Source organism: Eucalyptus grandis, chromosome 5 (assembly GCF_016545825.1).
Source record: "Eucalyptus grandis isolate ANBG69807.140 chromosome 5, ASM1654582v1, whole genome shotgun sequence".
In the NCBI taxonomy this organism is placed as follows: Eukaryota; Viridiplantae; Streptophyta; class Magnoliopsida; order Myrtales; family Myrtaceae; genus Eucalyptus; species Eucalyptus grandis.
The window spans coordinates 29,569,160-29,590,958 of record NC_052616.1 but is presented as its reverse complement, the minus strand read 5'-3'; the positions used below and the strand labels follow the sequence as shown (position 1 = coordinate 29,590,958).

Below are 21,799 nucleotides of genomic sequence, written 5' to 3'. Positions count from 1 at the left end.
AATCAAAATTGGGTGCGGGACAAGAGCACAAGCACTACTTCCAACATTACCACAAGAAATAAAAAGCGATTGAAATCGCAATCATTGCATCGGCCCAATTTTTTATTTTCATTTTCACAATGGCCACTCAGCCAAAAAATATTAAAATATTAGGAAAAAAAGAAAAAAAAACAAAAATAAAAAAACTAGACATCAAAGAAGGAAGAGAATTTCCAGTTCACCACCGGTCTGCATCGTCTTCTTCCTTCTCTCCTCCACTCCCCACCCCCACCACCACCACCGCCACCACACCAGAGAGAGTCCAGATCCACCTCCTCTCCTCCCCTCCCCTCATTCTCACTCCATCTCATGCTCCTCCTCCGTTAGCCTCTCTCCCTCTCTCTCTGCCCGCTCCGATGGATCCTCCGCCGCCGGGAAGGTCGCCGTCCTCCGACTTCTCCCGGGCCGCCTCCCTCTCCTCCTCCTCCAGATCCCTCTCCGACGCCGCCTCCGCCGCCGCCAGGCCCGCCGATCCGTCCTGGGTCGGGTGGTGGTCCTCCTCCACGTCCATCGCGGTCCCCGACTTCGCCCCCTCGCCTCCCGCCCCGCCTCCGATCTCTCCCGATCCGACTTCCTCCCTTACCTCTCCTCCATCTCCGAGCCCTACCACCGCTTCGAGGACGTACGCGACCACTCCTCCCGGGAGCGCGATCTCCAGGGCGGGGCGGCTGCGGCCGCGGCGGAGGCGGCCGGGGGGCCGGGGCGGGGGCCAGGGGGACGCCCTCGTCGCGTGCCTCCGGGAGGTCCCCGCGCTCTACTTCAAGGAGGACTTCGCGCTCGAGGAGGGGGCCACGTTCCGCGCGGCCTGCCCCTTCTCGAGCATCGCCGAAAACGCGGCGCTGCAGGAGAAGCTGTCGCACTACTTGGACGTGGTGGAGCTGCATTTGGTGAAGGAGATTTCGCTGCGGTCCAACTCGTTCTTCGAGGCGCAGGGGCAGCTGCAGGACTTGAACGTGAAGATCCTGCGCGGGTGCGGCAGGATCAGGGAGTTGAAGGAGACTATTAGGCTTCTGGATGGGGATTTGGTGGATTCGGCCCGGCAGATTCAGGAATTGAATGCCACCCGAGGGAACTTGTTGCGTCTCCAGCAGAAATTGAGGCTTATATTGTCGGTCAATCAAGCGGTTTCGGCTCTCAAGTTGGTGCGGTTTCCTTCATGTATTTGTGTTCTGTTCTTCGACATTTGGTGATCTTACGGCACATTGTGGTACTTGGTACTTCCCTATAAAGAATAAAGTTCTGATTTTTATATTTCTGTTTTCGATCAGTTGGTTGCATCCTCAGATTGCGCTGGTGCTTTGGATGTCATTGATGATTTGCGGCACTTGCTGGTACGTATTAGTCTGCTCAATGACATTGTCTTTATCTAGGCTTGCTCGGTTGTTTCTGCAGAACCTAACCTGACAATGCTGAGAGAATTGAAAAGAAAAATCTTGAGAAAAAATTACAAGGGTCAAGGACATGTATCTTTTTTCCAGAATTAATAGGATTAATATTAATGCTGCAGTATGGCATTAGGACCTTCTCTTAGTTGGAAGAGTTGGGCAATGATTAGATGTTAAATCTTGCTAAGGTTGCTTACTTCTTGCACCTGAGTCTTGACTGTACTCGGCATTTTTGCTTGTTGAAATGTCGGTACCCAGAGAATTGCTTTGATGGGTCGACCAGTTAGTTTTTTCTGAATACGTTTTAGTGTGCCGTCTACATTGGCTTTCGACTGAAGATGATGAAACTCTTTATGACGAGAACACTCCTAGAATGGAATGGAATTAGGTTATTTCGCTGATAATCCTTTAAATATCCTGAAGTCGTACACCAAATGAAAGGTGTTTTGCACTCTCCGATTTGGTTTCTAGTGAGGCACTTGAACATCAGGTATTCTTTTGATAAGTAAAAGAGCTTTTAATGCAAAATATCACCAAGGGGTTGCCAACCCACGTAACTAATTGGTAGTATAATTGAAGTTGACAATAAGGGTTAACAGAGACTGTACTCTGTCAAAAGCTAAGGGCAAAAACCACATCAATGATCTAACAAAGGGTTCAAGTTATACCTCTTTTTCTTAAGTGGTGCATTTAGAGAAAACGTTGCTAAATAATGCTTGAGGGATTTGATGTTGTGTTGCTACTGTCTTGCGCTTTTATCAGACCTTGGTCACTTTGCTCTATTCAAGGCTGTAGTTAGTGTTGTTTATGCAGATGTGATGGTTTTTCAGACTTAACCAAATTGGCAAACCCTGTACGAGCATATATGTGGTTCAATTTTCGTAATCAAATCATTATTGATCGATCTTTGCCTTGCCAACATTTATCACCTGTCACTCAAGACCAAGCATGCTATTAGATATTTTATGTTGATCCAAACTTCTCGCCTCTCCTTTCTATTTGTGGCTGAGCAAGTAGATTCCCATTCTTACCTATGCAGAGAAACTGATTGTAAGCTTTTCTTATGTGGATGCCAGTTTCCCTTGCTTTCAGTGCCCATCCATATCTTTGGATGTATGGCCTGTTAAATATTATGATTGTTCCCAGGAGAAAAAAAAGGACATTAGGCACAGCTGATAGCCCACGAAACTATAAATTGGTTAAAACCAACTGTCTTGCTCCATATGCTTATTCTGCAGCACAACATTCTCGATAATAACTACTGCAGTCACACTGGCTTATGAATGGTTTATGCAGACTGCGAATATAGTAAAAAGAAAAATTGATAAATGGCCTCTCATTTTTGTGGACTTGAGTTTAGAGAATGGGAGCAATTACCAAGCTAAGATTTGAATCATGAATCCGTAATTTTATCAATACTAAGTGCCTGTTTGGAGGGACTTCAATTTCAACTTTTGACTTTATGTATATTTTGTGAAAATCACTATGTAACATTTATCCTTAACTAAATTTTGCGAAAATCACTATTTAACTATTATTAACCCATTCAGAATATTTGCAACCTTTCAGAATATTCAAATATTAACATGTAGATTCATATGTAATTTTTTCATAATTTCTTGACATTTAGATAATATTTTTTATATTCAAAATTTGGAGGAAAAGTCATAAGTGGAAGTTGGAAGTAATTAAAAAGTGACAGGCAAACAAGCATTTCTGCAATGATTTGTAGATTAGAATGATAGCCAAAGATAATATTACAGAGAAAAATGGATTTAATGATATAAATCTTTTGCAAGTATGAGCAATTATATGGATGGGGAGATTGGTATGACTACTGTTCTGGGGAAAGTTAATTCTTATATGTTGCAGGATATCGATATCCATTGTATTGGCTGCCTTAAGCATCAGTGACAGTGGATGCCAGTGAATTTTGATGCTTTCAGTCTCCTTGTTCATATTTTTATCCTATCCTTAGACAATTCCTTTTTCCTCTTAAAGCGTACTGTTGATATTTAGAGGTCTATAAATGAAGAACATGTGGCGACCCTGTTTTTTAATAGAATATGGTTGTGTTGTGCTCTTTTCTCAGTTTTCTTTTGGATGGATAAAAAAGGATTTTATCAATACCGAAAACTTTCAGTATCAGAATTGTACAAGGACAAAGACTGAGAAAAACAAGCAAGCAAGAGGGAAACATTATGAGACTATACAGAACCAGAACAAAAAGATAGCACCTGGAGATTCTGAACCCTCAAACAGTGTTTTGGTGCATTCTTTCCTAGTGCTTCACATGAGAAAAAGTGGTGTAATGCTCTGAGTCTTTTAGAAATCAAGTCTCGTACGCAAGCATTCCAACAGCTAAAAAGTTGGATCGCATGTCTTGGCTTGACCATTACCATCTTAGACTAGCTAAAGATATGGTCCCAAGCTTGAGGGCGAAGTCACAAGAAAGAAAGAGATGGTCAACAGATTTACCTGGATGCCTAACTATACAAAAGCAATCCATGAGATTTAAGTTTCTTTTTTTGAGATTCTCAATAGTAAGAATCTTATTCCAAACTACTGTCCAGCAAAAGAAAGAAAATCTATCAGATATAAAGGGCAGCCAGATTGCTTTTTTCAGTTTCTTAAACTGCATTCTGATGAAAAGCTCAAAGAGTGGTTATAATCAAAATACACCAGATTCTTAACTTTACTAATTGTTTTTGGATTCTATTTGGTATAAATGTTTACCAGGATGGGGATGAACTTACTGGTCTACATTGCTTCCGTCACCTTCGGGACCATGTAGCAGCTTCAATAGATTCAATAAACAGGTATAAATGATTAACTGGAGTCTTCTTCTCTTTAAAGCTTTGCAGTTTGCACTCCATTCTGCAAGGCTGTCTCACCCATTGCTAACTAACTATTATTTTGGCTTGTGAAGTATGATTGCCATTTTTAGCTTCTACTTTGGAGGCTTTAATTTGGGTCACATGTAGACAAACAGATGTGCATGTTTATGCTCGGTAGCTTCATACGCACTTACATGTTTATTTGTGTGAATTTACATATAATTATCTATGCATGAATGTGAACAAGTAACATGGTGCATTGCTTATCCACAATTGGCCTAAAATATATTTTAATGAGAAAAAATCTTGAGGGACGGCATACAAGTAAAGTTGTCATAACATAGATCAGGGTATGGATCTAGCACTCTTTCTGAAGTTAAGTACAGGTTTCCTCATCGAGTGATTTATCTTGCATGCTGTATGTGAGCTGTCTAGTTCTTGCTAAGGTTGAACCAATTTATGTAAATATTTGCTAAAAGATTTCTTTGAACTTCCCAAATTTTAGTTTTTGAGGTAATCATATAAACAGTGGGTTCTTATTGTCTGTCCGCCAAAATAATTACTAGGATTATTAGTCCTGTGCCCTGTAGTTCACGGACAATCTTCTTGCATGCTTCACATAAGCCCTCGATCTTTGTACAAATGAAAAGACACAGATGTTCTGCTCTTCCCATGCTACTGAGTATTCTGTTATTTTCCATTACTCTGTGATTGTCTGTCACATATATTTCTTTTGCGTGGCTAGTGCCTTCTCCTTGTTGAATCAGTTGAAAGATTCTCATGATCCAGAAGTAAATCTTTCTTATTGATCAGTTAATGTAGAAGTCTTTAACTGTTAATGTAGCTGCTAGGAAACCTCTTCACAAGCCAAAGTGACCCCTAATTAATGTCTCTTTCTTCATACCTTTTAGCTAGAGGCACTGACACACTTTTCATGTTAGTTTTGTTGGGAAGTCTCTTTCATGTTTGGCTCAGTTCTACAATATCATTCCCTGTTTGGACTTTCTTGCTTCTGTTCATTGTGTTTTTTCAGAACTTTTTTTTCAGAACTTATGCATAGTCAATGCATGGATAATCCTACTGTGAAAATCTGAGACTTTTTTCTGGTATTTAATGGTGCCCTTTTTTGCGTCTCTGTAACTTTACTTCCGCCCTATCAGGTTTGAATGACTTCCTTTTCTTTTCTCATCTTGGGTTGATCTATTTCATTTTCATGTGGTTGTTGGTCAACTTGAAAAGCTTATGCCTGAGTTTGAGATGTTGAGATTCGTGTATGTCTCTCAGCTTGGTCACTATTCTCGTTTGTTTTTAGGATTATCCTTTAAATTTAACAATATTTAAAGAATTTCTACAATGCCAATTTCCTTGTAAAGAAGGTGAATGATATGTGTTTTTTGATAGTGTGACATTTTTTGCGCACATGACCTATATTCCAACTTCAACATTACCATGCTTTTCCAGTTCACTCACTCTAGTCTGCTTCATCATGTGCATAACATATATCTAAGTGCAGAAGTACCTGTTATTTGCTGGGAATAAATGCAGCATTGTGCATCCTCAGTAACTTGTGGATTTTGCTCTTGCAGCATTCTTTCAGCAGAGTTTATGCGTGCTTCTGTCCATGACGTTGGAGACATGGATCTAATTATTTTATCAAAAGTGAAAGCAAGGGCTTCCGTTTCTGTGAATGGGGCAGAAGATGAGGTAAGCTTCTCTCCGTGAGTCCTGCTAGCAACTACCACTAGCATAGTATCAGTCTTATTTGCTTTAGGTTTGTTTTCACAATGATCATGAGCCCTTTCATTTATTACATGCTGACATAAAATTCCTTTCTTGTATTGAATGACAATGGAGAAATATAGTGTGGAAGCTGGATCTTACCATCCTTGGTGTTGTGTAACTCTTGAGTCTAAACTCTCATAGGAATGGCTCCATTTCACTTGCAATCTTGCAAAATGAGGCTCAATTTGAAATATTAAGATATTGGGCTGGGTTCTAAAACAAAGATTTGTCGCTTAAAACAATCAGGATGTCGGGACATCTGCTTAAAAACTTTGGGCCTAAATGAACAAATGCCAGCTACCAGTTGACCAGTACTTTAAAAGTACTAAGAGTGTGCTTTGTTGAAAGTCTGTTGTTGTGGGATTAAGGGTGTATATTGTAGATAGAGTTATCGGATTACCTTGTCATTCTTGTACAGTGGCATATTTATCTAATTATTTGTGTACTATACCTATAAATAGAACAAGGGGACTTCAGAAATCAAAGCCTCTTTTTAAGGTAAACAGTGTAATAAGTATTGAGTGGCTACTCCAAATTTTGTGCATGTTACTTTACTATAACATTGCATAGATACCTATGTATATGATGGTGTGCCTTCACACGTGTCTATTTTCTGGATCCTCTTTGGACGAGCATTTGGGTCTAAAATTTTCTCAAAAGGCAAGTCAGACAATCAAATCGACACCTTCACTCAATATTTGCGCCCGAGTTCGAGCAATAGAGATCAACATCTATAATTGCTGGCCTAATTTGACTAGTGAAAAGTGGAGAGGAAGTCTGTATTTCTCGTCTTTGGTTTCAACTTGATGAGCAATGGTTTGTTCATTTTTTGTGGTCGTATTTTTTTATTAACTGCTTTGCATGACACAATTAGTTTGTACTTTTCATGCCTTTATTATTGGGAGGTATTGTTTGGCTTTAAAGTTTGTTAGTGGCTTCAATGTGAAAGTTCTCTTGACTCATTGTGGTTTACAGATTAAATTTGATGAGGAAGAGACTTCTAATTTGCGAGACCGTCTTCTCCCTATTGTAATTGGATTGCTCAGAACAGTAAGTCATGCATGCTTTTCTGTTTACCTTAATTTGATGCACTATCTGCTTTTTCAGTCAGGGAATATTTTACTCATAATATTTTTTTCACATGGGATATCTAAATAATATTGTGGGCCTCTATAGTAATTTCATTCACTCTGTTATCTTACAGATTAGGGAAATCTAGTTCATCTAAATTTTATTCCCGCTGTTGCGGTAAAGGAGGAATTGTTAAGTGTTCATTGATTTAAGTCATATTCTGTGTTAATAATCTTTTCTTCTTTGTTGTAATTGAAACTTTGAGCATTATTTGAGTCCATGCATTTGATATGGGGTCCTCTCTGATTTTTACCAATCACTATAAGAAATATGGTCTATATTATTTACATCAGGCAAGCGGTAATAAGAGTTACAAATGTTGGTAGGAGGTGATGATTGTCATATATCAGGGTAGAGAGGAGAGAAGTTTATGCAAGCTTTCCAAAATCCAGCATGGGATTTTTTTTGTGGACTTTTATACTTAAAATTGGTTAAACTCAAAAAAAGACTAATTATTCTGCTCCCTAGTTTCATAATGGGAATAAGACTCTAGTTAGTCCTATCAGCCGGTCATGCTACTTGATGAAGAAAAAGCTATTAAATGGGAGAGGTGGTTTTGAATTCCAAGACTTCTTTCTTAGTTGTGTACAGGTTGTGTCGTTTGTCTTAATTCCATTTATCTTGTCTAAAATGATGGTTAAATCCTTAAGTTACATGTGGAAAGACTTCTATAGGTATTTTACGGTAAGATGATCCCTTTCAGGCTAAGCTCCCTTCCATATTGAGGATATACCGCGATATGCTTACTGCTGACATGAAGACTGCAATTAAGACCACAGTTGCAGAGCTTCTTCCAGTTCTTGTTGCTAGATCTGCTGAGTTGGATTTCACGCCAGGAGAGCGGACGAATGATGGAGAAGGTCAGATCCTACCTAAGAAATGCTTAGATGCTCCTCAATAAGGGGAATATACTAAGAACTTGATTTTCCTTTCAGAATTTCAAAATTCTCACATGCTATGAATTAATCAATTAATCTTCTTTCATAATATAAATAGCTTTGTGGTATGGCCAGTCAAAATAGATTTTTTTTTTCTTTTTTTATATATTTTGGTGCATATATGTCTACTCTTGGAAATCATTGTAGTATTTGGGTTTGTAAAGTTTGTCTCAATTATCCTTTCAACTTAGTAATCATTTACTTAGTGGAAATTTCTGGTCAAGCCGATGGTTGGAGTATTCCTTTCTTTGTCATGTGTGATTTCCTTGAATTATTATCTGATCTAAATTAAATAACTTAGGTGGAGGTTCATCGCTTGCAAGCAAGTTGAGGAGCCTGTCATCAGAATGCTTTGTGCAACTTTTAGGTGCAATTTTCGGCATAGTACAGGTAATGTGAACTATTTTTTATTTAAAAAGCAGTCCTATGATTGCTGTTTGCTTGGTTATGGTGTATCATTCCAAGTTGATCCATAGCTAGATTTTACGAAGGATCCATTGAAGGCAAAGCAGTTCGCTACTTTACTTTGTTGGATTATTGTGTCTCAAGCTCAACATGTTGAGACTGTATGAAGTTTAACTGAACTTCTTGCTAATATTAAAGAAATTCAGTGGGAGTTCAAGTTCTTGTAGATAGGGAGAACATATGTGCTTCAATTAACTTACCGGCTTAACTTGTACAACTAGGCAAATTTAGTGAACCTGCTTGACACTTGTGCAACTTGTCAAATTTAGTGATGGGACTCTCTCTCTCTCTCTCTCTCGCACGTGCGCTCGCGTGCCAGCACACACAAACAAGCATGTGCTTGTTTATGTTTTGGTGTTATTAATGTCAGATATGGCCTGATGGATTTTGTGCTTGAGATTTTATCACTCTTTAGGTATCACGTAATGTGATTTTGCATCTTTTAGTGATTGCAGGTACATTTAGTGCGAGCTGCTGAAGTTAAGAAGGCTATTGAATGGATTTTGTGCAATCTGGATGATCACTATGCTGCAAATTCTGTTGCTGTAGCAATAGCTCTTGGTGCAGCAGCTGCAGAAACTGCGGAGGATACTGATGGTCAGATTGGTTCCATTCTGCCATATGTAGCTGAGAGAAATGGCACCGCTAAGCTTCCTTCCTTTCAAGGAAAGGCTAACGAAAGTCTCACTACAGCTGCAGTGTCAAAAAACTTCCGGTAACTTTTAAATAGATTCTTTTTGGTTCACTTCACAAATTTTGCAACTGTAGAAGTAGCAGGAGATTATTGTCTTGTGATTGTTGTAGTTTATGAACTATTATTTCTTATTAACCTTTTTAAGATTGGATTAGTTTTGTTTATGTAAACAATCGGGGTGCAATTGGTTGTTGGATACTAGTTTTCTGTATTCATCTTCACAGAAAACAAAAGTTTGTTTGGGACAAATATTTGGCAGCCTCCCTCATTTGCCTTTTTTTTTTTTTTGGAATATCTTAAAATGGATATAAGAAATCTGAAGTTTTGTGAAAGACTTGTTCGTTGACTTCAATTGTAACAGCAACACCAACTAAGCCTTATCCCACTAAACGTGGTTGGCTATATGAAATTCTTTGTGAAGTTGCTTATGCTATTGTGCTCGGTCCTTGTTAGAACCTCTGTGAGCTGTGGATGTTCCCTATCTTTCCTTATCTCTCCTTCCATTTCCTTCTTGGCCCTCCCCTACCCCTTTTAACCAATGTATCAAGTCCTTGTTCCCATTGCCTAAGTAGGGCATCTGAAGGCCTTCATTCAACGTGGCTAAACCAACTGAGACTGTCTTCTCATATTATCCTCAATTGGAGCAACAACTACTTTTGCCCTAATAGCTTCATCTTTAATCTTATCTCTTCTCATGTGCCTGCACATCAGATGAAATATTCTCATCTTGGCTACACTCATTTTGTGCACATGCTGTTGCTTAACTGCCTAGCACTCCGTGCATAAAGCAATTGCTGGCCTTCGTACTGTCCTATAGGACTTTTTCTTGAGCTTAAGTGGCATTTGACAGTCACCAAAACCAAAAAGAAAATATAAGAAAGCATATTTTCAATTTGAAAATGGTTTCAAACAAGCTTTGAAAAGATAAAAATTGAAAACGAGAATATTCATTAAAAGTGAAAAGTGAAGGGTTTTTAGGAACCAAGTGTTTTCTTAGTTTTCATAGTCTTCCACAATTGTGTCTTTCGGTTTTTTCCTGGAGGTAAGTTGCCATGGCCATGAGGATATGGTAAGTGTAAATTTTCAAGTTCCAGCTAGATTCTGTTTCAGAATGTGAAATCTATCTGCGGCTTCATTTGATTTCTTTATCCGGATTTCAAGTTTGTGTATGTTATAGTTTTGTGATCGTATGTTACATGTCCATAATTGTACTTAAAGAGTAATTCTTGTTTTCCTTAGATTACCTGGACCTGGAGTCTTATCAATTTTAGAAGAGAGACTACTGATTTTCAAGGAAAGGATTGGGGGACTTGAGGGTCCTGTCCTGTCTCAATTTCTCTTTGCAGACGTTCTTTGTAAACTTGTATCATTTTCCTTTGGTATCTTGTATGATATAATACCTTCTCATGTTTGGAAGTGAACGTTTTTCAGGAATTAGAGTTTAGAAGGATCAAATAGATCTGTCAATCTTAGTTTTTGCCATCATCTTTATCCTATCTAATTCCATGATAAAAGAAATGATGCATGGACAGTGAGAGAAAAGAGGGTCAGAGAGAGGAGAGGTTGGAAGCTTATGTCCTCCTATCTAGAAAGGAGCTGTGCTTTCTTTCTCTCTCCTGGGGCTTCTGTTGAGATAGGAGAAAGAACTTTATTTTCAAGTGACAATTTCATGGGGACATGAAGGAGTCATGATGCAATACATAATTTGTGGTATTTCTAGAATAGGTACACATAGGTTCCCGGGCCCTGCTATAATCTGCTACATTCAACTGGGTTGGATTATTCATAGAGAAAATATTTAAATTGAGATTTACGCTTTGGATGGAATAATTTTGTGGTATTCAACCTTCCTTATCAAAATTTAAAAGAACAGAAATCTTTGTTTGGTCTTCTCTTTCCTTTTTTGAATCTTACAGTGCTTATTTGTTGTTAGTAAATTGTAAGAAACCTAATGAAAGCTTTATAAAATTTCTCGCTTCTCTGTTGTTAGAAAAATATTAATGGCTCATGTTTGTTGATGTTGACAGAGCTGATGTGTTGCGAGAAAATGCAGAAGCTATATTTGCTGCTTGTGATGCTGCTCATGGGAGATGGGCCAAGCTCCTTGGAGTTCGGGCACTTCTTCATCCAAGATTAAGATTGCAGGAATTTCTGAGCATATACAACATAACGCAGGAATTTATATCTGCTACAGAGAAGGTGCATAAACTCTTCCATGCATAAACTCTTCCCATAGTCTTTGGTGAACAGCTTGATTGTATTATTGTTGTTGTTTTTATTGTTAATACTATTATTAGTATTAGTTTCATTATTTGTTAGTGTTATCAACTTATCATTGTCGTCAGTGTTGGTTTTGCTAATTATGCTGTGTCCTGTGTATGCCTCTACAGATTGGTGGAAGATTGGGATATAGCATCAGGGGCACACTTCAATCGCAGGCTAAGTCCTTTGTCGATTTTCAGCATGAATCCCGTGTTAGTATTATTATGTTATCTCAATCTTTCTTAAACATTTGCACTTTATGCTCTGGATTAAATGTCAATGTATAATTGCTGTTGCAGATGGCAAAGATTAAAGCAGTGCTTGACCAAGAAACGTGGGTTGAAGTTGATGTACCTGAGGAATTCCAGGCAATAATAAATGCACTATTTCGCACTGATTCATTATATAAAGAGAGCGTAGATGCTTCTGAAGTCAGCATGGTTACTGGAAATGATGCTCCAAAAGAGGCAGCTACTGGACTACTGTTGACACAACAGGAAACTCAACCTGGGGGGGATATGGCAGGTGTATCTTCTGAAAATTCCGACCAAGGAATATCTTCGTCCCTAACAAGTAATTCTGAAAGGAACAAAGCAGATGTTAATTCATCTTCTCAGGTTAATAACAGCACCGTTAAAGAGCGTGGAAAATCTAGTTCTCAATCTCTTATTTACAGAGGTGTTGGTTATCACATGGTGAACTGGTCAGTGACTTTCTTAGGCTTTTCCAATTGCTTTTTTAATTTTTCTACTGCAACATTTTTCTCCAGTGCGCAATATCTCAGATTTTGTTTGCTCATATATGTGACCTTTATGTCAAGTAATCTGGATTCATAACTGGTATTAGAAACTAAGAATCGGTTTTATTTTTCTCGTGAAAGATCCCAAACTTTTTTTTGATTACGTTTTATGTGTTTAGAGCCAAGTATTGACAGTGCTTTTTCTATGCACAGTGGCTTGATATTGGTGAAGATGTTGTCGGAGTATATTGATATGAATACTTTTCTGCCAACACTTTCTTCAGAAGTGGTTCTTCGTGTTGTTGAGATACTAAAGCATTTCAACACGAGGACATGTCAGCTAGTTCTTGGGGCTCATGCCATGCAGGTATCAATATCTGATGTCATGCAGATATAAATTCTTAAATAAGTCTTACCTTTGGTCTGTTTGACCAATGTTTTGTTTGTATTGCGTTAGTGGTTTTGTGAGGATCCTTATATAATAAAGAAAAAGCTATCTTCTTACGTGACTGGTCTTATGATGATCATCATTTGTAATGCTTTTAAACAAGAAACACATCTTTGGACAAGTCTTGTCATGTTTGTCTCTTTGCACTCTTGAGGACTATAGATTGCCTTACCTCTCAGTCTGCCTGTCTCACCACTCAGTCCAAGACATGATGAGAAGCGTTTCAATCAGAGTCCTCTCTTCAATACCTCTTCACGATACTCATCCTTTCAGCAACATCTATCCTTCCAAGGCTATAATGAAGATTGAAAAAAGCATGCTTCATTAAGGTCTCAGGCAAGACAAATGTCATAAGTCACAAAGCTGGATGTGCTGATTCTTTTTCATCTTACAAATTTGTAAATTCACTAATGTCTTCGAAAATTTACTTACTTTGTGTTATTAAGGTAAAAGGTAGCAACTATTCCGATTCTTACCTAGGCGTTTGAGGCTCCAGGAACACTCATTGGGGCGAGGAAAAAAAGCTGTCAGAACTAGTTTTAACTAGCAATGGTAAATAGAGAGAATTAAAGAGGAAGAAGAAGAAGGGGAGTTCAAAAGCGAATCAAGAGTTAAAGAATTGGTGAAAAGATTTTTAGTTTCTCTTTATCACTCTAGTCTGCCCAACTATGAACAGAATTAGCATTTACAGAGTCACCTAGCAAATGCAAGAAAGATAACATTGATGTAAGTCATAAAATCTAAGTTAAAGTTAGATAAGTTATCGTTTTCTACTTTCCAAGGTTATGCCTAAAAGATTTCTTCCTTCTTTTTTTCATCGTCTCCCATCGGCTGTTCCTTTCACATCAGATGTGCTTGCCTCTAATCTCCTGTGAGCAGCACGAGTGGACCTGTTGCCTTATTGGTCTTTCTTTTTGGGTCCTCATTTGTTCATCTTCATGTGATATGTACGGCTTTTTTATTTATTTATTTATTTATTTCTTTTGCAGTTTCCATGACCTACTATTTGTAATTTTCAAAGGGAAATGAACTTTACGGTCTTATTATCTGTTAGCTTATCGTTTATGTGATCCTGTAGGTGTCGGGGTTGAAGTCTATAACTTCCAAGCACTTGGCCTTGGCGAGTCAAGTCATCAGCTTCATACATGCCATTATTCCTGGTGAGGGATAACAAATCTACTGCCTATACTGCCATTGACAGTCAAGTTGTGTACTTAAAGTTATGTTGCAGCTCTGTCTTCCATGTCATTGCAAAATACTCTTATCATGTTATCCTTCCCATTACCCTGTTTCTATGTTGTGTGCTATGCCTCTGTTATCTTTGTGGGAAAACAGTTGCTCTAAAAGGATCAGTTTTATTTTCATTAATGCTTAGATGAGGCATGGTCCTGCTTTCATGCGAAATATATAATTGGTGAAGCTTCTCATCTTATCTTCACTAACTTGATGTTGTTGTGATATTTAGATGGATTCCTCTTATTATTATTTTCATTATTGGTGATCTTCAAGAACTTAATTCAATGTTAATTTCATTAGCTATGATTATGGTGAATCTTTGGTAGGTTAAGTTTTTTAATGGAAAATTATACCAAATGCTTCCACATCAGTTAAAAAGAGGAAGCTTTCTCAGAACAGGCATGCTTATCTTATGATGGATATGTAATTTGATTGTGTAGGGAATATATGGAGGGAGAAACACTTTACACCATATAATCAGTTTACAGTGATGATAGGCAGGTTGATTTTTTAGGAATTATTTGAGGCTTCAAATTCTGTTGCTAGGAAGTGGAATTTGCCTGGTATTTTGCTCAGAATTATTAGTTAGATAAATGCAATTTCTTAAAGTTCAGTTGATTCATGAAACAGAAGAAAGACCAATAGTCTTAGCTCTTTTCCAACATTAGTATTTTAGCTAAGCTTTTCATGGACATCTCTGAACAACCAGGCTTTAGTAACTTAAAATATAAATCACTGAGAATCTGTGGCGGGATAACTTTTGTTGCATTTGTATTTATTCACATTGTGCTAGCTGACTGCGACTTATTATGTCCTTGCATGTGCATGATATGGTCTTTTATATTCTTCCATGGGCTTGAACCTTGATTTTGATGGCGTGAGTGCCTAAGCATAGAAGCTAGCATCTTTCGCACATTTATCTATACTAAATCTGCCTATGTTATGTGAAGACTTCTCTCATGTCTCTCTCCCTCTCTAATATTTTCAGAAGTATTCCTTTTTGACATAATATTTATTTTTCGTGGGCATAAGACAATGACCTATGTACTCATATACTCATATTGGTCTATGTAACGAAGAAATCAGGCGAATTCTCTTCATGAAAGTACCTGAAACACGGAAGTCATTGTTGTTGTTAGAGATGGATCGAGTGGCCCAGGTGAATGGATTCTTCTCCTTTTTTCATTGGTGTTGGTGACATATTTCACATCAATCTTGTCTGTTTTTTGATGTATTGCCATCTATGCAAATCAATATGGAGGCCTATATCAGTTTTAGAGGAGTTAAACTTAAGTGAGATTTTTATGGACTCTTTTGCAATCAGTTTTCTTTTATGGTTTCGAGTGCTTTCATATCAGATGAAAGAGATAAGGAGTATTCCTTCCTGTTATCAGTGTTTACAAGTTTTCAATATTTGATTTCTTTTTATTACCTTATATGGTTGAATAATGAAAAGAATTTCAAATGCCTATGCTGTTCGGAGCAACAGGAGAATGTAAGATTGTGAATCAATCATTAAAATTATGGGAAGTAAACACTTGGTTATTGAACTGAGTGTTTTTTTGTGGGGGAGTTTTTTGTTGGGGGGGTAGTGAGTGAATGATGGAAACGCTTAGCATATTGGTTCAGGACCTTGAGTTTTCTAGGTAAGCACTTAAGTTTTCATTATGGGAGGATGCATGCTTTCTACTTATGTTCTGATGTCAGTTCCCATTTTATTAGGCTTTTATCTCCAGAAATGGTGGATATTCTTAGTTGAGCTACTTGGTTTTCATTTATGGTGACTGGAGATTGTTCAAATGTGTGATAATCCTGCTTCCTTTTATTGTGGTTATAGCACCAGTGGGCTTTGAGCCTTTGATACATTAGTTGACCATTTATATCATTTCTTTCAGGATTATAAGGTTCATCAAGATGAAATTCATTCCAAGCTGGTTCAAATAATGAGAGAAAGGCTATTGGTCCATTTGCGTGGGTTGCAAAGTATGTTCCAAAGTTGGAATAAAGTTGATGATACCGATGCTCAGCCAAGTCAGTTTGCACGATCCCTTACGAAAGTGAGTTTCGTTCCCAAAATATCGTGACAGTCTTCTTACATGAAATTTCCTTTGAAAATGCTTTGTGATTGGACTCATATACTGTTGTATTCTGTATGTTGCAAAATATATCAATTTAAATTTGGAAAAAAGGATGTTGATGATGCTGAACCTCTTTCATGTACGATGATTATAAAACCAATTGTGATGCATTGGTTCGATGACACAATCATAAGGTTATTTATTTGCCAATTGTCTCTTCGTTTAGTACTCCAGATGTCATGGACAAGACCTCCCTGTGATATAAAAGCAAGACTTCATACTCCTGACACTCCTCAGATCCCACACTGTGGGTGCCTTTTGCACTAGGCATCCTTTTTCCTGTAACTCCTGATGTAAATTATTTTATCAAGCTGCATGTGTTCATGACCTTATTGAAGGAAAAGTTAATTTATATATCTGGCCTTTTGGCTTTTCCCCATTTTAACGTTCTACTTTAAGAAGCTCCAGAAGCTGGGTTGGGTCTTTGCTTGATCATGTGGTGTTAAACTAGTCAATTAGATCTAAGAATGCATCTGTTTTATTATTTCAAGAATAAAGCATAATATTTAAGAATTTAAAGTCTTTACCCTTGAACTTTTTTTTATTACTGGAGATGATTGTTGTATCATCCCCATGAATTTTTATTCTTACATATTAAATTTTTAGTAAGTGTTTGCATGATGTCGGTTGTTGGATTTTAGTTTTGACAGGACAGAAAGATTTTGCTTTTGAGACAAAACATGTAATGTTTTTGTTTTAATTTTTTTTTTTTGGGCATATAATTCAAAGATTTTCATGTCTCTTGACCTTTGTGGTTATAATTATTTTTATCCAGGTTTCAATCAAGTTAATTATTCTTCATATGCCTCGGAAATGAGTAGTAACAAGAAAAAGTTCATTTTAATGTTCTAGACATAGCCATGTACATGTTTCATGGCACCAGAAGTTATGTATTACCACCATCTATATTGGCAATAAATATAGTCATCTAATTCTTGTCGAAAGCTCTAGTACTCCTTTTACCTCATAAAATGTAGTTAACGACTTTTGATAGAAATAATTTTTTTCTTGCCAAACTTTTTGCTATTAAGATATTACCATCACTTGCCTATTTTTCCTGTATCCTGCCTCTTTTTTTGATCATCTGAGTTAAGAATATTCCTTCATTAAGTTTCTCAACAAAAGAACTTAATGAGAAGCTTCCAGGATGAGTGGCTTCTGTCTTCCGCTTAGTGTTCTGGAGCCAAAGCACCTCTAAGTGGTTGCATACCCCTTAATGTGCCCTTACTCTTGAGTTTAAGTTTTGTATCTTAGGTAGTATGATGGAATTATGTCTCTTAGATCCTAGGGAAAGCATGGAGTACAGTTGTTGGATGAAAATATCATGGTCTTTTTATTTGATTTGTATTTTGTCATGTGAGTCCTTATTTGTCCAACTCATCTGTTCGGTTGGATCCTTCTTTTAGATTACTATCCAGATTGGCCTCTCATTTTTCAAACTTTCCTAGCTAAATAATTTCGTTTGAGAAGTGTGCATTAGTTTTCTCTCTTTTTCCAAGCAGCAGTATTCATTTCATGATTTGTCACAATTAAATATACTGTTGGTCTAATTATATGATGATTCAATTAATTTCTAGGAAGTTGGCTTTCTTCAACGAGTCTTGACTCGGACTTTGCATGAACCTGATGTTCGGACAATTTTCAGGTAAAGTTTTGCGTTTTAGAACTATTAGTATACTCTTGTTTATTCTAATGGTTTATTTTGGCAATTTTTTTGGAGTATGAAGGAATAGTTTATTAATAGAAAATGCTTGTTCAAGTACCAGAGCAGGGGCAAAAAATGAATAACCAGACAAACAGAAATTCAAATAAAAAAAAAAAAAAAAAACCAGAACACCAAGTCCATGAACTCTTAAAAGCAGCAAAAACCAGAATCAGTAGAAGATTCGGATCTTTCAAATGGTCTCTTATTTTGTTCCTTCCAAATGCCCCACAAGAGGCAAAGAGTCTACGCAGTATTTTGTTTATCATTGATGTAAATGCAATTTCTTTCATCTTGCGCTTTATTATATCTTAATCCTTTAAATGATGTTGAAGATTACCACTTGAAATTCTTTTGTTACATTTCCTTTCCTCCTTTGTTTGCCCTATTGGCTCCTGATTCTCTCGAACCCAGAGTTACCAATGCGCTATGACTATCACTACAGAGTGCATCAGTGTTTTTGCTGTAAGTCCATTAGACTTTGCATTTTTGTGCCAATGGTTAAGAGATTGCTGTCACACCTATATGCTCTCTGTGGAAAATTTTCACAATTAGTTTTGAATGTTGGGGAGATATCTTCGTAATGAAGTTGTTTCCTTCAACCTCACCATTTATTATCTTGAATGTAGCTAAAATCATGCACTGTGATATTCTTCCTCGTGAAAAATAGAGCAAGCATCCAAGCTCTAATCTCTTCCTCTATCCTCCTAACTAGAGTTTAATGGAAGACATTCGAACGATAGTTGACCAATGGGCTATAACATGAAATTATCTGGCGTCATATTCTGTTGTCTCCTAAGCGTTAGATTAATGATCTTGGAATCTTGGAGCTGCAGGCACATTGTTAACTTTCTAGAACCGTATATGAGTAGCTGTTCTTTCATCATTAACCCATGCAATAATATAATGGAATTACTTCTGTTACCCGATGTCTTCGTTTGCAGATTGCACCTCATTCTTTTGGGGTTCATTGTTTCCTTTCTGCAGTATAAGAGATCATAGCGTGTTCGTATCATGTGTTCAATTACTTGATTTGTTGTGTCTTGCTGTAGGCAAGTGGTCTCTATCTTCCATTCACAAATATCGGAATTATTTTACAATGCATTAAAAAGTTCAGAAGTAAACTCTCCAGATGCAAAGAAGAGGTAATGACTTCTTACTCAAATTTGATATGTTATTTATATCTAGTTCCTGTTTATTTCCTATGAATAGTTATCCTCACTGTCTCATGGACAAAATGTTGCCCAATTGTTTCTCTATATTAAAACACCAGGCTTTGTCGGGATACACAACACATCTTAGGATGCATTCGGTCGTTGCCTGCTGGAGACTTGAGTGAATCTACCACTCCTAACTGGGGGAGACTTGACGAGTTCTTGGCTGAAAATTTTGGCACTGAAACTGGATCGGATGTACAGTGAAATTGTTGTTTTCCTTTTTTTTCCGGAATTTAAGGACAAACTATATTTGAGGAGCATTTTTTGGAGATGAGGCATTCTTTCTTTGCTTTGGTGATGAGGTAACAGGTCAGTTAGCTCCATCCCCTATTTTGATCTGTTAAATGCACATTCAAAATTATCTAGCAAATGCTTTTTCATTGGAGTTTTTGAGCATTTTCCAGTATTAGGCGTAGATACTATTTTATAGTTGCTGCATATTTGCTTGCATAGAAGGACATCTATAGTCATTGAGAGTTCACCTTGATAGGTTCAGACGCATATAGGATGGCACCAATTACCCTTGGTTTTAGAGGTCACTAATCTTTCCCTTTAACTTTTGGTAGCATTGTGAAAAGCAAGGACCCTAGCATGGCAATAAGGCCTTAGTACTGTAATTGTTGGACCCCTTAAGATATACTTGAACCCATTTACTTGCTATATAACATGGAAGTAAACAAATTTCAAACCCTTAATGATGGTGCAATCACAGTAAATGCCTATTTCAACTCATGCAACTTGTTCTTCTACTTTGTTGGGTGGATGATGATGAACTTTTGTGACTTCTGTAGCTGTCCAAGCTAAACTTGTCGGATCAGATAATCTTCAACTGAACTGAAACGTAGCCAAACCAAGTGAGGGATCAATAACTAAACTGATCCATTTAATGAATGTTTGGATAGTAATATGGGTTTTAGATCAGTTTACCTTCTGTAAAAGATTTGCAGATTTGCCTGTTGAGGGCGAATGTCTTGAGTGTTGCTATTACTCTTCAAATAGTTTTGTCTACCTTGCATAATTGATTTTGGCATGTTCCATGAAAGATTCTAGCTAAACCTAACATTGGATTGGGTCATAGATTTCATGTTCCCTTCTCCAGTAAAAAACATATGAATGTCAAGTAATTTGGGTCATAAAAGTAGGGTCTGACTGACTGCTGCTGTCAGTAATTGAGGTTTCTTCAAAGAAATAAATTTGAGTCCATACGAGCGAATTTCAAAGTGAAAAATTGTGACATTTTTATATTTTGTTCCAGCAAACAAACAAGTCCCCTTACATAGAATGTTAATCTCCAATATGGCAGGGGCTGTTCATACGTCCCACGCATAAGAAGCACCAAAAGCATTCATTGCTTTCATCTTTATACAGCTTCTCATAAAATAATCCTCTGGCAGTTACAAATATTGGGCTCTAGAGATTTTAAGCTATTATTTTTTTATAACTTGCAGGTGTCTGATTGTTATATGTTACTCCATCTGAATTATTAAGCATTGGAACGGTGGAGCTTTATTGGTACATTTTTTAGCAACCAGACTGAGAATATGATCCTTCTGGCTACTAGGAAGTGATATCTTCCATGAAATTGGAATTTGTAAACATATAGAGGTTTCTCTTTTAGACTATAGGGCAACAGAACTGGTAATATCAAGTAGATTTTTTTTCCTTTCCAGGTGCATAGAAGGCATTTCTTGATATTGTATCACTATCTGTACTACTCATTTTCGATATCATGAATGATAATTTTGTCACTCCCATGTCCCAGCATAAGTTAATGTATACCTTGTATCTTCTAATAACTACTTGTGGCATTATTGCTGTATAAAAGCCTGATGGGCGACTCGTTTGATACATACGAACCTAAAATGTAACTGGGGCTTCATTCTTTGAACCATTAAATGTTGCTGTCTTTCACCGGTGATGGCAATGCCAATGTGTGTTTCGAGTAGATGTCCAATTGCCTTGGCACTGAAGGCTTTCAACAACTTTACGATGCTATTTATCCATTTCGGCCTCACTAATTTTGAGGGAGTTCACTTTTTGATCCTTATACTTTAATTACAACTTCAGTCTTCTTACTATTCTTTGGTGACAATGTTGGTCCTTCCATCAAATTTCTGTTCAAAACTTATCGATGATTGTCTGTCCCGGCTGTTGACATGCGGCACTTACGTATACCAGCCTTTTTTAAGCAGATAAAAATTTTGGTCCTGTGCTTGGCGGCGAGCGCCAAGTTCGGTTCCACTCGGAAACCTGAGTAAACTGGCTTGAATTGACTTGTTCAAGGCCGGTTCTAAAGAGAATTGATTTGGTTCCCAGTTTCGAGAACCTAGAACTGGCTAAGGACCGGTTTGGCTCTCGATTTTAAGACCTGAACCACCTATGCCACCCGGGAATGAGTTCAAACCGGTGTTTTGCCCTACAACATTAAGTATTGAGACACATGCATAGAGACAAAAATCCTCGACAGAATGCCCTAGATTTGTTAGCAGTCACAGCCGCGGCACTGTATCGCCATTGCAAACTCCGAGAGCGGCTACTCCAGAGAAGTGAATCGAGGAAATTTAGCACCCAGGAGCGAGGTCACTCGGCTGTGGACGAGGCAGAGTTGTTTGAGTTCGAGTGCTCCAAGCTGGGCAAGTTGGTCAAGCGCCTCTTCTGGATACTCTGCTCTCTCGTCTGCTTCACCATCTTCGCTCAATTCCTAAACGAGCGCGCCGAGCGCGCCAAGCGCCAAGCGCCATGTTGTCGCCAAGATCTCAATTTTGCTAGAAAAAGTAGATCCTCGA

The 21,799-nt window shown here is 37.7% G+C and overlaps 1 protein-coding gene across 1 annotated transcript; it reads left to right on the top strand.

Moving 5' to 3' along the window:
• The first annotated feature begins 244 nt into the window (after positions 1-244).
• Positions 245-20,863, top strand: LOC104425587 (vacuolar protein sorting-associated protein 54, chloroplastic). Its single transcript, XM_039312153.1, is given in 21 exon segments — positions 245-570; positions 573-684; positions 725-1,181; positions 1,308-1,370; positions 4,164-4,243; positions 5,848-5,965; positions 7,019-7,093; positions 7,878-8,034; positions 8,414-8,502; positions 9,033-9,292; positions 11,299-11,470; positions 11,662-11,745; positions 11,833-12,236; positions 12,486-12,639; positions 13,799-13,880; positions 15,036-15,115; positions 15,852-16,013; positions 17,672-17,739; positions 18,849-18,941; positions 19,070-19,322; positions 20,462-20,863. Coding segments are annotated over 20 exon segments (3,033 nt in total). The 5' UTR covers positions 245-395; the 3' UTR covers positions 19,218-19,322; positions 20,462-20,863.
• The last annotated feature ends 936 nt before the right edge of the window (positions 20,864-21,799 follow it).